The following is a 16345-nucleotide window of genomic DNA, read 5'->3' as shown; positions in this document are numbered from 1 at the left end:
TGAGACCGCTCCATCTTTCAGTTTCATGATCTGCAAATCCAGCGTCGAACTGAGCCGTGTTAATAAAACATTCATCACTGAAATGCCAAGAACAAACACTTGCACAACTGTTGCTGCCCCAGAAAAACACACTGCATCCAGTGTTACCTTAAAGCTGCACTGTGTAAGTTTTTTTTTAGTTGATTCTTAGCAAAAAACGCTTTCTTTTAAAATGATATATGCTCATTAATGTATAATTACTGCTACCAACTAATAAAGTATTCTCGTAAGCGTAAATCTGCCATTTATAATACATACGGGTGAGCTGCTCGAACGGCCGAACTGCCGGCAGATTTCGGCACTTTCCGAAGCTTATACAAACCTGAAGGAGTGATACGTGATACGTTTTTTTTGTCCTCATGCTACACATGGACCGTGTCAGTCAGAATGCATGAAATGGCATTAGACATCCCCTTTAAAACTGTCAAATATTTTAGTTGAGGCCTTGAAGTGAAGAATCCACTGTTGTAGAGGGTTAGCAATAGTGCTTGACTGACCGATATATCGCCGACGCCTAAACTTGGTGTTTTATATTTATTTCAATTGACCCTTCGCAGGGAGCTTGATTGACAGGTGATCTGACCAATCATACTTCGCCATCAGCAGTCAGGAGAGTTAGTAGATTAACATGGAGGATTTGAGCTTGAGAAGCGGAGTGTACTGACGTCTTTCCGCAGTTAAAACAACATTCCTCCTGATGTTCATTCATGTTTATTTGATGCTATAAATGAACTAGAAGAAGAGATGATCGGTTCACGAGCGGCTTTAACTGAGGCGACACAGCGATCTGACACACACATTAAAGAGCCACAAAACGCTATTTATTGTTTATATTTCTTAATTTTTTTTACCAAATTTGAAAGGTGAGACTGTTTAATATCTAAAGTAACCGAAAAGTTACCTGGTCTGTCAGTGTGTTGTCAGTCTCCTCTCTGCTCCGCAATGTGTTTTTCACTGCGTGAGAACATGGTGTGTGTGAGAGCGGCGTAGCTTGTCGGACATAGCAACAGTAACTAAGGGGGTCGGGTCTTTGCGAACGGTCAATTGTCGGCATCAGGCGATCCGTTTTTCTGTTTGGTTGATGTGAATCTTTTTATTTTGACTGCTTTTACAGATTCATATTAATTTTCAAATTATTTTAAATGTAGTAAATATTTAGTCAAATAAATATTCATTTTATTTCAGCAATTATGTGTGTTTTTAATATCTTTAAAATTTAGTGTGAGAATTTCTGTTTTTTTTGTGGTCATCATGATGCTGATATGGTAACGTGTGTGTGTGTGTGTGTGGTTCTGCAGATACTACAGCGACAGCAAGCACCGGAAGCTGGACGAGCACCGCTCCAGCCGAGAGCACCGCTCCGAGAGCAACTCCAAGGACCGAACGCACTCCGACCACCGCTTCCACTCGGAGCACCGGCCCGGCTCCGACTACACGCATCACAAATCCTCCCGGGAATACCGCTACCACTCGGACTGGCAGACGGAGCACCGGAGCGGCCCGCGCTCGCCCCGGGACCAGCGCTCGCCCTTCGAGTACTCGTCCGACCACAAGAGCACACCCGAACAGGTCTGGAGCGGCCGCAAGACATAGCGCAACGTGATCAACAGCGTTCCTGATCAGCCATACACCACACACACACACACACACACACACACACACACACACACACACACAGGAAATGCCTTAGGGGACTGTTGGCCGCTGGGACTCTGGGAGTGCCGCCCTTTCCTACTCACCTCGGAGGAAACACAGATTTACACTTATTTTTGTATTTAAGAGTTGGCTGCATTCTTTCGTAGGTGCTGCAGAGTAATTTTTTTTTTAATTATTATTTTTATAAATTGACTACTTTCCTTTTTTGTTTTACTTTGAAACCGACGAGTCCATGTTTCACTCTCGCGTGCGACACTGGATCCCGACACACACCCGTAAATGAACGCAGCTTATTTAAGACGTGTCGAGTGCAAGGACGCTACGTCGGCGCGCCGTCTTTATCAAGGGTTTCTGTTCTGAAGGACTGGGGTTCACCTTCCAAAGTACCTCGTTTACAGTGTTTTGTGACCATTTTGCCAATTTTTATCTGTAATTTTTCTTTCCATCATGCTTGAATTATTTAAATCTGTCTCGGCTGTAAAATAATCTGGACTATTTTTAGTGCGCATCAGATAATGTCACTTTTTCACATTGTACTACTGTAAATTATTGTATAAAGTAAATCAAATGGGCTTTTCTCAGGCTGGTATTTTTTTAACTATTTCCCCATCGACTCAGGCTATTTTCTCTCCTCTTGTTTTTTGACGTTTTTAAATCTCAGTAGTTTGAATCATGAAATGGGGTAAATATATTCCATGTGTGTTCATTCTGTAGGAACGTTTTGTTTGTTGATCTCTTTAGTTTTATCTCTCTTTGTAAGTGAATTAGCCTCACTTTATAATGGCATCATGTCATAAAATACAAACTGTGTAATAAAAAAAGGACATGAAAGGGTCGATCATAGCTAGAGGCACTTATGAGCTCTCATTAGAACATTTCCATGATAATCTTTCCTCTTGTTTTCTATAAATGTTGGCAATAATGTACTCTTTTCTATGCAGCCCGAGTGTTTCTCTGCTGACTGGCCCGAGATAGTCAGAATGCTGTTACAGGACATACTGATGTATATAGATCTCCTTCTATATTTCAAATCCAAATTTACACTGAAAATGCATGGATTTTTAAAGTAATTGTTTTATATAATTGTTTATAAAGTCATTAAACTCAAATCACTGTTTTCACCTGTAATCTGGCTGTAATGTAATGTAGTGTGATTTCTAGTAGTCATTGTTCACAATAGTTTTGGGAAGATACGAGGTTGAGGTTTGCTGGTATTTGTCTATGCCGATGAATACACACTTTTTAAAATGGTTTGGTTTATGGATGAGCCGGTTGCATAACTGCTAAGACTAGTCTTACAAGTTAGTCGTCCATTTTCTTTTTTTTTTTAAACACTGTTCATAACTTTAGAAGTCAGTTACATAATGAATATCCCTGACTAACTGCTAGTTGGTCATTAGTTAACATAATGGCTATATTTATGCAACTGGCCTGGGTTCACAGACGGGGTCTAGATTAACCCTTAGTTAAATTAGGACATTGAAGTATCTTTTAGAAATGTCTTTCACTGATGTGCATCTCGAGACAAAACAAGAGCACTGATATTTTAAGATATATCAGTGCAAGTTGCTATCAGCTCAAACATACACTTAAGTCTGAGACCAGCGTACACCGTACGTCTGTGAAACTGGGGATACATGTTTATATTTGTGAGGTTTGGCATTAGAGTGAACTCATGTGTTGCTCGTCACCTCAACATGATGCATTTGTAATTCCAGGAAATTCAGTAGAAACTGTAAAAACGGGAAAACCCTGACGAACTTCCGGCAAAATTAAGATTTGCTCTGCATGTCCGTCTGGCCAAGAGCCCATTCAAGCCCATTTCCAATTTTCCCAAATCGAGGCACCAATCACAAGTGTTGAGACTGGCTTTACATGATGATGATCGCTCTGATTGGTCTATCCAATTGTGCCCAGAGGCATTTGAGCGACATGGCCCTTTGGACACGGGTTGTGACTGAACTTTCCCCAGACCCACTGTTACAACCTGGCTATAGGAGCCATCCAATCAGATCAGACCTGGGCTTGTCTGAAATCACACTCTCTCCAGTAGGCACTTATTTTGTATAATTGAGAGTGCAAAAAAAAAAAAGTTCCATATAGTATTATGTAATCTGGATGCACTACACTCACCATGTGACCTACCAGACTTAGTGTCACTGTCAATCATATATCCTCTCCTGTGGCCTTATGGGATAGTAGTATCCATCGAATCAGAAGGTCATCCGGGGACTTTTTCCCTACTCTCTTATGAGGACTGAGTTCAGACTTCTTTAGTCACGTACTGGATGTGATTTCCTGGTTTGCATCATTCATCCGTTTGATGCATGTGAACTATGAAGTTGTGACATCAACTCTATTCACTTTCATACTCGAGTGCGCTCTCTCCTTCCCGCCTCGTGTGTCTACAGATGTGCAGTGAAGACTAACACCGACTTACACAAACCAAAACCACAGCTCGCTGCTAAAGCAAGACACAGAAATGAGGCATGTCACAGTAAATTGTGGATTTCAATGGTTTAATTGATGTCAAATGCATGATTCATATGTTTACAGTTCCACTGATATCCTCAGAATAAACATTTTCTACAAACAAAAAATCGTATCACACATAAATACATCTTAGAATGAATATGTTAAATAAGATGCAAGATAAACCTTTTGATGACCTATTAATAGAAGCCAAGGCCGTGTCTACAGGAAAGATAAGGATGTTTACTGAGACTGAAGCATTGCGGGGGGAGGGGGGGCGTCACTCGATTCCTCTAACATGATTTATGAATGCCTTACCTGCTTAAACAACCATCCTAACTCGGGATTGTCAGCTCCGGGGCGTTCCGGTGTCATCTATATGGCTACCACCACAGTATAAAGACAGTAACAATAATCAGCCCACTTCCAGTTTTCAAAAATTAAAAATAAGAGCATATAAAGGCAACATTTATTCAGGCAGGCGCCGTCCTGTAGGAGGAGAAGCGGTTGAAATGGCTCTGGCTTTTAGTAGTTCTTCTTCTCCTCAAAGATAATGTTGGCAGTGGCTTTCTTGGCTGTGTGACACAAAAAGAAGAAGAGAAGATCGGATTACCAATCAGTGCATAACTGCCTGTACAGATCATGAAGAAAACTACTGACACATGCCAGTCATTCTGGAAAACATGCAGAGTTTGGACACTCGGAAAATGGTGCAAAAGTTCATTTATTTCAGTAACTCAACTTAAAAGGTGAAACTAATATATTATATAGACTCATTACATGCAAAGTGAGATATTTCAAGCCTTCATTTGTTATAATTTTGATGATTATGGCTTACATTTTATGAAAACCATATTAAATAACCAAAATTATAACAAATAAAGGCTTGAAATCTCACTTTGCATGTAATGAGTCTATATAATATATTAGTTTCACCTTTTAAAGGTTGGGTAGGTCAGAATTGTCTAAAAAAACTTTTATTCAAATTTGTTTAAACTGTCTTTATATACCAATACATAATTAAAATGGAAGTACTCTGAAATTATAAAAAACTGAGTGGCTCTAGTGTATTTAATCTTCAATAAACACAGCTCATTAATTCCATTCACTCCCACCTAAAAACGGATGCGCGACTGCGCGCACGTGGGCAGAGCCAGTAATAACAGCGGTAGTCATGGCGACGGAGAGTGACAGTCGCGCAAGCCAATCACTTGTTTCGTCCCGAATGGAATTAATGAGCTGTGTTTTTTGAAGATTAAATACACTAGAGTCACTCAATCTTTATACTCTCTATTTCAGAGTACTTACATTTTAATTATGTATTGGTATATAAAGACAGTTTAAGCCAATTTGAAAAAAAGTTCTTTAGACAATTCTGACCTACACAACCTTTAAGTTGAGTTACTGAAATGAATGACCCAACTCTACTGGCGGAGACATGAACTGCATCTGCTTCACCTTCTTCTTTAAACTTGTCCGCAGCCTCTGATGCTTTATCCTTGACGTCCTTCACCACACTGTCAATGTTGACCTCGTGCTTTAAGAAGATGGGGCGAATGATTCTGGTGTAGAGCAGGACGGAGCCGTTGGATGGAGTGGGAGCCATGCACCAAACCAAGAACACACACTGGAGACAGCAGAACACACACATTACATTATACTCTCCACATCAGAACACACGACGCCTCAATAACAAGACGTCTGTGTCCACTTCAGTGCATTCACACAGATTCAGATCATTTTATTTAATGCCATGTCAGCATTCAAAGCTATTTTCATGGCAAAAATTAAATTACAAAAATACAAATATCATATAAATATAATAAAAACAAAACAGGAAGTCATTATACAAGATTTTTTAAATGAACATATGATAAAAAAAACCTTCACACAGATGTTTGTGTACCTCCTGATGATTTTGATGATATAAGTGTTATTTTAGGGATCAAGCGCACAGCTAAACACGTTTGGACTGCATCACCGTGCCTTATATCATTGAAACTGGAGTCAAAACTGATCAAAATCAGGTGTAATTGTTATTCAGCTGGTCATCACTAGATATTGGGGTGTAGCGATGCCCTCATGACACGATATCACGACACTGAACTCACGACACCATATTATTGCGATACTCCAAGACATATGATAAAAGGTTCACAAGTTATTATTTTTTTACTGTTGATTAAAATGCTAAATTTGGTGTTACATTGTGTGTGTAAATGAACTTGGTGCTGAAACCCAAAGCACAGGACAGTAGACACACCAGAATAACAATATTCATGATTCTGAAGCTGGAAATACAGGATTATTTTAGACGAATATACTTGATCTCTGTCACTGACTAGATATATTTAAAATAATGTATTCCACTTTTTACTGGTAACATCAGACATTTGGCATTATCAGGACCCACAAATATTCCCCCATTGCATTATTATACATTATATATATTAGGCCTGTAAACGATTAATCGCAATTAATCGAATCCAAAATAAAAGTTTGTGTTTACATAATATATATGTGTGCGTGTATTGTGTATAATTATTTTGTATATATAAATACACACACATGCATGTATATATTTAAGAAACATGTGTTATTTATATATAAAATAGTTCTATTTATATATAATATAAATCATATAAAAATATATATGCAGTATATAAATGCAAATATTTCTCAAATATATACATGCATGCGTGTGTATTTATATATACAAAATAATTATACACAATACACGCACACATATATATTATGTAAACACAAACTTTTATTTTGGATTCGATTAATCACGATTAAACGTTTACAGCCCTAATATATAGTAGTTTAATGTAGTACTGACACTAAAACTCTGTAAACTTGAATTTTTTCCTGTAAAACTGTACACAATACACACGGTCACTATCCACGATAAATATTGTTCCATTTTTGCATTGCGATATATTGTGACACACAAATGATATATTATCACACACCTACTAGCTAATGTGATATTTTCAGTACATCTAAATATTTCAATCTGAAGACGTACAACAAGCATAAAAAACAACAACATGCCAAAGCAATAATGTCACTGATGATCAAGAACTAAAGCACAGCTTTCCCAGCACTATTATTAGTCGTTCTCTTCAAATATAGGAATAGGAGAAGATAAAAATAGGAAGATTCTGGCAGATGTATTGGGGTGGAGTCTGTAAACTCACTCTTTTTATAACTTCTATAACCTTTGCACCATTTGGTCTAGAAACAAAACACTTTTTTGAATCTTCAGTGTACTTTTAAATTAGTTTAAATTCGATCAATAAAAACTGGCATTGACATTGTGTTCAGTGTCCTTTAACATGAGTCAAAGATGTCTCCTCTTACTGACCACAACTACACCGCTGGTCTTCTGTGTTCATGAGACTCTAAGAAAAACGCCACATGAAAGTCACTTGTGTGTGTACCAGGACCCCTTGAACACGAGAGGATGCGTACGCCTCAAGGGTTTATCCAGAAGAGTCACATGTGTTACAAACCGCCTAGAAACCCCAAACCAGCATCCGTTTACTTTCTTCACCGAGTCCAATATCACCAATACTCAAGAAGAAGAAACATGGGTTGTATGTCATGTCGAGTTCTTCTTAGTCTTGATTTCTCACAACATGTGTGTGTGTTTTTCTGTGTGAGACGGAGTGAACTGTGGCGCTTAGAGTCTCATAAACACAAAAGCCCAACGGCCAAGGTCAAGAATTTTCATTAAATCTCAGTTTGTTTTTCACCGAACCCTATCGTAAACCCAGAACATTGGCACCGCATCAATCTGAGTTGTGTCTTCTGTAAAGCGTGGTGCGGGTCACGGTTCACTGCCACAGGCGTCGCACTGATCCTGTCAAATTAAAGTCCAGGACTTTCCAAGCACTACTTTTTTGGTTTTCAAGGACAACAATCACAGATCTCACTTATCAAACAATGATCCACCGAAAGCTACGAGCAACCTCACGCTCACTGCCATGTGAAATGGCTCTATATCAATATCTGATGGGTCTAAAAACATTGTTTTCTAATATAGCCTATTGTCCTCCAGTAATTCAAGCACCTTTTCAGATATATCACTGTTTTCCAAGGCTTAAATTTCAAAAAGTCAAACTCAAGCACGTTGTCGAACCCGCCTGCCATTATATATTACTTAATGTAAAGTTAATGAAAGTTATCATGAGGATTGTAATGTTTAAAGCAGATGTCTTAAAGGAACACGCCACTTTTTTTGGAAATAGGCTCATTTTCCGGCTCCTCGAGAGTTAAACAGTTTTACCGTTCTCGAATCCCTTCAGCCGATCTCCGGGTCTGGCGGTAGCACTTTTAGCATAGCTTAGTTTAGATCATTGAATCTGATTAGCCCGTTAGCATCTCTCTCAAAAAAATGACCAAAGAGTTTCGATATATTTAAAACTTGACTCTTCTGTAGTTACATCGTGTAGTAAGACCGACAGAAAATGAAAAGTTGTGATTAGGCCAATATGACAAGGAACTATTCTCTCATTCCTGCGTAATAATCCAGGATCTGCTGCCGTACAGCAGCGCAATGATATTACACACTTAGTGCCGGTCACGCTGGAAGTTACCGAGCTGGGGACTATTTTCAGGCGCTGTGTAATATCATTGCGCTGCTGCACACATGGTAGTGCTGGTAAATCACAACTTTTCATTTTCTGTCGGTCTTAGTACACGGTGTAACTACAGAAGACTCAAGGTTTAAATATATCGAAACTCTTTGTTCATTTTTTTGAGAGAGATGCTAACGGTCTAATCAGATTCAATGATCTATGCTAAGCTATGCTAAAAGTGCTACCGCCAGACCCGGAGATCGGCTGAATGGATTCGAAAACGGTAAAACTGTGTAACTCTAGGGGAGATGGGAAATGAGCCTATTTCCAAAAAAAGTGGCGTCTTCCTTTAAAGGGGTGGTTGATTGCGATTTCACTTTTTTCATTTTAAATAGTGTGTAATGTTGCTGTTGGTGCATGAACAGTATCTGCAAAGTTGCTGCGCTGAAAGTTCCACGTAAGCAGAGATATCGTCTTTTAAAAATCAGGAAGTTGAATGCCTACAAAAACGACTCTTTGTGGAAGAGGAAGAGTTAATGTAACTGTCACATGTGACCTGTTCCTTTTTATGTGATGCTTGTTTGGATGTTTTGATTATGTTGTATTTGTATTTAAATTGTAACTGGTGTGCCGGTAGAGGATGGATACCCGAACCGAGCCCGACGGGACCCGGCGGTACCCGACGGGTCGGGTCGGTTTCGGACACATATTTAGAAATTATGTTCGGGTTCGGGTCGGGTTCGGTCACGTCGGCGGCGCGATAACGTTAAATATTTGCCATTTAAAACAGCTTATTATAATATGTTTAACTAGTACTGGATGCATATATATTTGTATTGTGATTATAATAAATATTACCCTAACATTCATCATGTGTGTGGAAATTATTTATATTGCTGTGACAACGCGCATTCGCGCAACACGTGCATGTGGCATGAGCAATTGCGCATATTGCATATTAGGCTACATGTGGCTTAGTGCAACGATGGAAGACGTTAAAAAGAAGCTGGCCTCGGGAGATTTTATAACCAGTGAAAACGAAGGAAAGTCTACTGTGTGGAACCATTTCTACATAGTTGTCAAGGCCGATAGTGATGAACCTGTTGGTTATGTTAAATGTAAGTGTTGCGGATTACTCATGAAATATGACAGCAAGAGGACCGGGAATTCCGCCCTGCAACGTCATGTGGATAGAGCTTGTAAGTCACCTGGGCTACAGCAGCCGAGCATTAATGCCTTTGCAAGTACCTCAAGAAAAATTCCTCAGCACGCCAAACAAAAACTAACTGAGAAATGCGTTGAGTATTGCTGTAAAGACATAAGGCCATTTCGTTCCATTGAAGGGGCAGGTTTCATTGAGCTGGCCCAGCAGCTTATTCAAATCGGTGCTACATATGGTTCAGTGACAGCGCAGGACGTACTGCCTGACCCCACCACTGTGTCAAAACGGTGCCGTGAGCTGGCAATAGAGAAACGTACAAAGCTGATCGAGCAGCTAAATTACACTCTGACTGAGGTGAATTCGATCGGAATGACAACTGATATCTGGACGGAGGACTACCACAAATTAAGCTACTTGACCATCACATGCCATTTCGTGACACGATCATTTAAAATGATAAGCACCGTATTAACAACAGTCGCATTCCCGCTGGAAGAGGCTAAGACAGGGGAGAATATAAGGAGAGAAATCATCCGACTTCTAACGGAGTATGGCCTGGATATGAGTTTGCTGAATAAAGTGGTGTGGGTGACAGACCAAGGCTCAAACATCATCAGTGCCCTCAGACCATATCGCAGACTTGACTGCCAAGATCACGTTTATAATACAGTGATGCGACACGCCCTGGACCCCACACAGCTGGCCCAAGATGCTCCAACTGTTGCAGACACTCTGCAAGCTACCAAGGCACTGGTCAAATATGTAAAAAAATCAGGCATGGCAGCTTTGCTGTCAAAAACAGTCATCCAAATGGCAGACACGAGGTTTAGCACGGTCTATCTGACCTTAAATTCTGTCCGCTCGGTTTATCAAGAACTACGCGAAAAACTAAATGAACGCGCAGAGGGCAGGCGGATTGATGCCATATCTCCAGATGTCCTTGACTTTCTTATCGAGTTCCTGCAACCATTTTATGATGCCCAGCGTGAACTTGAAGGGGACCAGTACCCAACCATAAACCTGGTGTTTCTGTGGTTTGAGCGACTGAAGCGTCACTGCCACAGAAAAACAACTGACAGCCCCTATCAAGCCATCATCCGCGAGCGGCATCTCTGTTGGATTTTGCGTAAAGTGGAGATCCAAGAACTCCAAAAAATTGCAACCTTCCTTTGGCCTAAATATAGCCAGCTCCGAATGTTGTCCTCCTCAGAGAGAGACGACCTTCACCAGGAGATTCGGAGACAGCTCAGTGACCTCCGCGTCCGCACTGAGGAGACCGCCACTGAAGGACCCGCACCCAAGAAAGCTGCAGTTGACTTTGAGGAGTGGGAAAATGTACCTGTGGCAGACGTCACGGACGAAGTCGAGATGTACTCGACTCAAAATCATACAATGCAAGACGACAGAGATGTTTTGGGCTGGTGGAGCGATCATCAACTCAACTACCCAAAGCTAAGTGTCCTTGCCCGCGGCATCCTTGCTATTCCAGCCAGCAGCAGTAGCAGTGAGCGCAACTTCAGCGCTGCTGGCAGAACCATCGAGCAGAGGAGAACAGCCTTGAAGCCATCCACCGTTGATGCAATTCTTTTTCTGCATAAGAACCTGGATTAGCCTAAACATTCATTGAAGGATGGATTATGTTCCAGTATTATTAGCCATAAAGTTTTGGAGAAAAAAATGGTAAGAGTGATTTTCTTTTCAATAAGCTGCATTTGTGTTTCGTTAATGTTTTGTCCTGTTAACTTGGACCATTTTTGTTAGGCTTTGTTCATTTTATTTCAAATGACTATTTTGTTTGTGCGTGTTAACGTGCGCTTTGTTGGCCATGTGCGGCGCGCTAATGTGCAGATTGCACATCTGTATTTTCTGAATGCCTTCCAGATTATTAATAAAAGCGGGCTTTCTACAAAAACAAACGTACATGTGTCATTAATATTTGGGTTTTGCAAAAAATTGTGTTCTAATAATAAAAATAAAAAAACATGATAAAAAACAATTGTCATTAGTATGAGAAAAAAATGGGATTTTAACTGTCGGGCTCGGGTCGGGCTCGAACATAAATATCTGTATGCCTGTCGGGCTCGGGTCGGGTTCGGTTACTGCTCTGTCGGACGCGGGCCGGGCTCGGACTGAAAAAGTCGGCCCGATCCGCACTCTAGTGTGCCGTCTTGCCCCTTCTCCCTCGGAAAAGAGATTCTGTCTCAAGGGACTTCCTGGTTAAATAAAGGTTAAATAAAAAAAATAATGGAGAGCTGCCATGCCGTCTAAAGTGTGTTATTTTCACCCAGCTGTCAGGTCTTCTGTGTTACGGACGCTGTAGTTCGTCAACAATGGCTAAAATTTCTGTTTGATTATGTTTCTGAACATTACAATCGTAGCTCTCTGTGCTGCGCTGTTTACGGAAGACAGCTTCCAGAATCTCCACGAATTCAATGCCGGATTAAACAAGAAACTGTGACTAAAACATGAAGCAGTTCCAACTTTAAACCCAGAGGCAGCCGTTCTTGGACCACAACCTGTAAGACTTAATAATTTTAAATGTATTTGCATGTATAATTTCAGACGTAATGTTTTAGTTTTATCAAGGACGTAAACAAATGCCAGCGCTGGCGTTAGTAGCCGCTTAGTTATGCTATTTCGTGTGTCTATGACAAACATTTTGGACCTGAATTTGTAATTATGTATTAATTTTGTAAATGTATTTTCCATTTATACTTGACGTAATTTTTTCGATTTGATCAAGAACGTAAACCAATGCCAGTTAGTTTGATGCTATTTTGTGTGTGTAAGACAAACGTGTATAAAGTTCAAAAAATGATATGTAATCGCAACAGCAAACTTCAGCTGCGGTATTACTCAGTCATTTATTCTGTTATATTAAATGTTTAATCAGGAGAAAACCGTATCTCAAAAGCTAACAATTACAGCAGTGGCATTTTCAAGTAACAGCGTATCGAAATTATTATAGAATAATAATAATTAAAAAATGTACCATTCAGAAGCGTTTTGTAAGAGCCGTGTTTGGGGAGGTTCTGCTTGACTCTCTTCATTGCCGCTTTCTGGGTCTGATTTACTGACAGCAGTATTGACACCATTATTTACATTTGACCGGAGCACATGCAACTTAAGCCGGTAAAGGTGATGGGTGTGAAGTTTCCGGACAACGTGCACTACGCAGTTTAGCCAATTACAACACACCGGCCCAACTAACCAATCTGAGCCCATGCCTGTGTCTGAGGGAGTGGTTTCATAGAATCAGGAAGTCAACCGGTCGTTCAAATGACAGAGGAGAAAGCGTCTTACAATAAAGGTGAAATTTATGAAAAAGAAGGCTTAAAAAAACCCCCAAAAAAACCAAGACATGTTATATTGCACCCCATAAACACAATCATGCAAAGAAAAAAAGCAGTTAACCACCCCTTTAACAAACGTCAGTAGACCGGGAAGATGTTAAAACGAGCCGTTCATCATAAATACGCAAGATCGCTGTGATAACACCGACCGGAAGACAAAAGACAACGAGTGCGGCGCTGGAAAGGGGCGGAGCTACAGAAGCTCTAGGACATGACTACAACATCTTAATATCAATACAAAAAAATACCTTTCCCAAAAAGTAGAAGGGGAACCAGGAGAGGAAGATGTCAGCGAAGAACTCGGCGACGCTGAACACGCCGTACACCACCCAGTACGTCAGCCACTTGGTGTCGTCGTCTTTAGTGGCGCTCTCGATGGCCTTGATTCTGCGGACACACACACATCAACAGTCACACACACACGCCTCTTCATTCACTGATGTTAGATAACAGAAGAGAAGAGGTCTGATCTACAGCAACAGCTTCTCTGCCTCGGGTTTGAGAGAAGACCGTTACTGGTGTCTTAACCCCGTCAAGCCTGGCGTATGAAATAGTCGGATTTTTACTTTTATCCAACCTTTAGACAAAAAATAACTCCGTTTATTATCAAATTTGACACATTACGGCTCATATAGGATGATAACGTGAGAATATGGAGCTCGAGGAAGAAGAAATATTCAGAGGAACAAATATATGCAATTTAGTGCAGATGGTGATATTTATGTTCAAAAAGATTAAATTCTGAAGCTTGTGATGTGATGAGATCTTAATAACAGAATACTGACATAAAAGCATATTAATATCAATCACTCTATATCTGCCAATGTCTTAGTAAGATATTTCAATGCTTAGATTAATAATCAAAGCTCCAGTTAAAACATAATGATGATTGATAGATGAACAAATAAACCATCAAAAGCCTGATGATCATATTTGAGGCTCATGATTTCATTATAAAAACTGATAATCAAGTAAACCGAAGTTGCTTGAGTCCAGTAAATGTTAATTTTTAAATATTACTTACAATTTAAAAGTTATTCTTGCGTTTACTTGATAAAGTCAGGTGAGATTTGACAGCCGAAGGAGGACGTTAGTACAATTACACTTTACTAGCCGAGTCTAAACTACCAGTCAGACGACAGAAGGAATGTAGCAGATTGAGTAAGGCAGGATTTCAACAGTTGTCTGGTTTAGGCGTGCGTGTGTGTGTGTGTGTGTGTGTGTGTGTGTGTGTGTGTGTGTGTGTGTGTGTGTGTGTGTGTGTGTGTGTGTGTGTTACAGAGGCTTCATTGAGGTTAGAGCAGAACTGAGACTGGAGTCACGAGTCCTTCTGTGGTCTAACGTGTTCAACCCTGAACTGCTTATCACACGATGACCAATTCATACTCACTTTCATAATCCTGTTTAGAAATAAATTCATAACATTGCGTTTAATGGATTAAATTGAATCTGCACTGAATGCTGCTGTGTTTAAGCGTGTCCTGAAGAGCATGTTGTGAAATCCCTTTTATTCTTTCTCAACTTCTGTTGTATTTTCTTTCCCAATATTTGTTTCTTCCATTTTACTTTTTTGGACTCCATTTTAAATGGTTTGATTACATTTTAGTACTCAAAAAGCATGTCTAATTAATTGAAATCATGAAGCTTATACAACGTAATAATTTATTAAAAGTTAAAAAAAATTACATGTTTAGGCCCCTATTCAGCTTTATTTTATTTTATACCACATTCTGTGTTTTCTGTTTTAAGTTTTCTGGATTCCATTTGAATGGTTTAATTATTTATTTATTTTTAAATTAAAAAAACATGTCAAATTACTTGAATTAATTGATAGAAAAATATGTTTAACTTTTATTTTTCATTTCTATTATTTGTTTTATTTGTCTGGCAATCAAATGAAGGCATAAAATATCGGAAATAAAATACAAACTTCTTTGTCAAACAAAGTGCTGTACAGCAGAGCTTTACTGTTAAAATTAAAACATGGAATAAAATTTGCATTATTACTCATCAAGTTTTAATATTAATAATATCATCAAATTACTACATAGCTATACTACTGTACAGCAGTAATATATTTCTGTAATATAATTCAGTAATATATTTTTGTAATAATTCAGAATATATATCACAAACAGTAGCCATTGACTTCCATATAGTAGGGAAATATACAATGGGTTAGGGTTATCTTCTTTTGAGTTCAGCAGAAGAAATAAATGTATAAAGGTTTGGAACAACATGAGGGTGAGTAAATGACACAATTTTCATTATTTAGTGAACTATCCCTTTAATTTGACATTGTGAGAAGTGTAGGCCTAACGTTAATAAGCAATATCTTCTGCCTACTCCTTTTTTTTTAATCACTGTAAGATGTTTGTTTAAATTATTTATTTAAGCACGACTACATATGTAACTAGGGGAAAAAAAATCACAGTTGTAATCAGATATTCGACGATAAACATAAGATTTTGAAGGAAATGTACATGTTTGCCGTGTGTACACTTCCTGCTGCGTACTCAAGCGTGCGCGCCGCCGCTGCGACGACGATGACGTCAGCGCTCCGTACGTCGATGACGCAAACACCCGCGGCGTGACGCCAAAAATGAACAGACAGAATAAAGATCGATTACAGTTTTAACTCACGATATATACGCGGGATAGACGAATCCAATGAGATTACAAAGAAGAGACGCGCCGTATCCGATCACCAGATACACTGCAAGGAGCCCGATGACAGCTGCAAGACAAAAGACAACACCAGCCTAACGTTACTATCATCTCTGATCCATCACGCAAAGCGCTATTCTTGGTTAAACAGCGTTAAAGCTACAGAGTGAACCGTGCGTTTCTCCTGTCCGACATGACACATGTGTTTCTGGTTATAGCGCTCACCATACGCGATGTAGGACCGGTCCACGCCAGTCCTCGCCTCTATCTTCGACAGCACGTCCGTCATGACATTCTTCTCCTTGAGGAACTTCTCGAAACGCTCTTTCAGCGCGAACGCCATGGTTTGTCTGGATTGGTGATTGTTTAATTATAGTACGAACAGCAGCTCGACAACTCCTGCTGTTCTC

At 39.6% G+C, this 16345-nt stretch overlaps 3 protein-coding genes across 6 annotated transcripts in view; 1 reads left to right on the top strand and 2 right to left on the bottom strand.

The window, feature by feature from the left end:
• The window catches only part of chd1 (chromodomain helicase DNA binding protein 1), a 42406-nt gene extending 39578 nt beyond the window's left edge, over positions 1 to 2828 (top strand). For all 3 annotated transcript variants that reach the window (XM_079600207.1, XM_079600205.1, XM_079600206.1), the window contains exon 37: positions 1338 to 2828. In XM_079600207.1, the coding sequence (XP_079456333.1) occupies positions 1338 to 1632 (295 nt within the window). In that variant the 3' untranslated portion in view covers positions 1633 to 2828. The remainder of the gene's footprint in view (positions 1 to 1337) is intronic.
• Positions 1 to 16345, bottom strand: part of slc38a9 (solute carrier family 38 member 9) — a 219439-nt gene that overhangs the window by 197261 nt on the left and 5833 nt on the right. The window lies entirely within an intron of this gene.
• On the bottom strand, positions 4193 to 16296 carry reep5 (receptor accessory protein 5). Its single transcript, XM_079600239.1, has 5 exons — positions 16161 to 16296; positions 15912 to 16005; positions 13517 to 13655; positions 5626 to 5794; positions 4193 to 4742 (listed from the first exon to the last, which is right to left on the bottom strand). The coding sequence occupies exons 1-5, from the start codon at positions 16276 to 16278 to the stop codon at positions 4693 to 4695; spliced, it is 570 nt and encodes a 189-aa protein (XP_079456365.1). The 5' UTR covers positions 16279 to 16296; the 3' UTR covers positions 4193 to 4692.

The sequence above is a fragment of the Phoxinus phoxinus genome (genome assembly GCF_949152265.1).
Source record: "Phoxinus phoxinus genome assembly, chromosome: 23".
Classification (NCBI taxonomy): Eukaryota; Metazoa; Chordata; class Actinopteri; order Cypriniformes; family Leuciscidae; genus Phoxinus; species Phoxinus phoxinus.
This window is presented reverse-complemented; position numbering and strand designations above follow the sequence as displayed.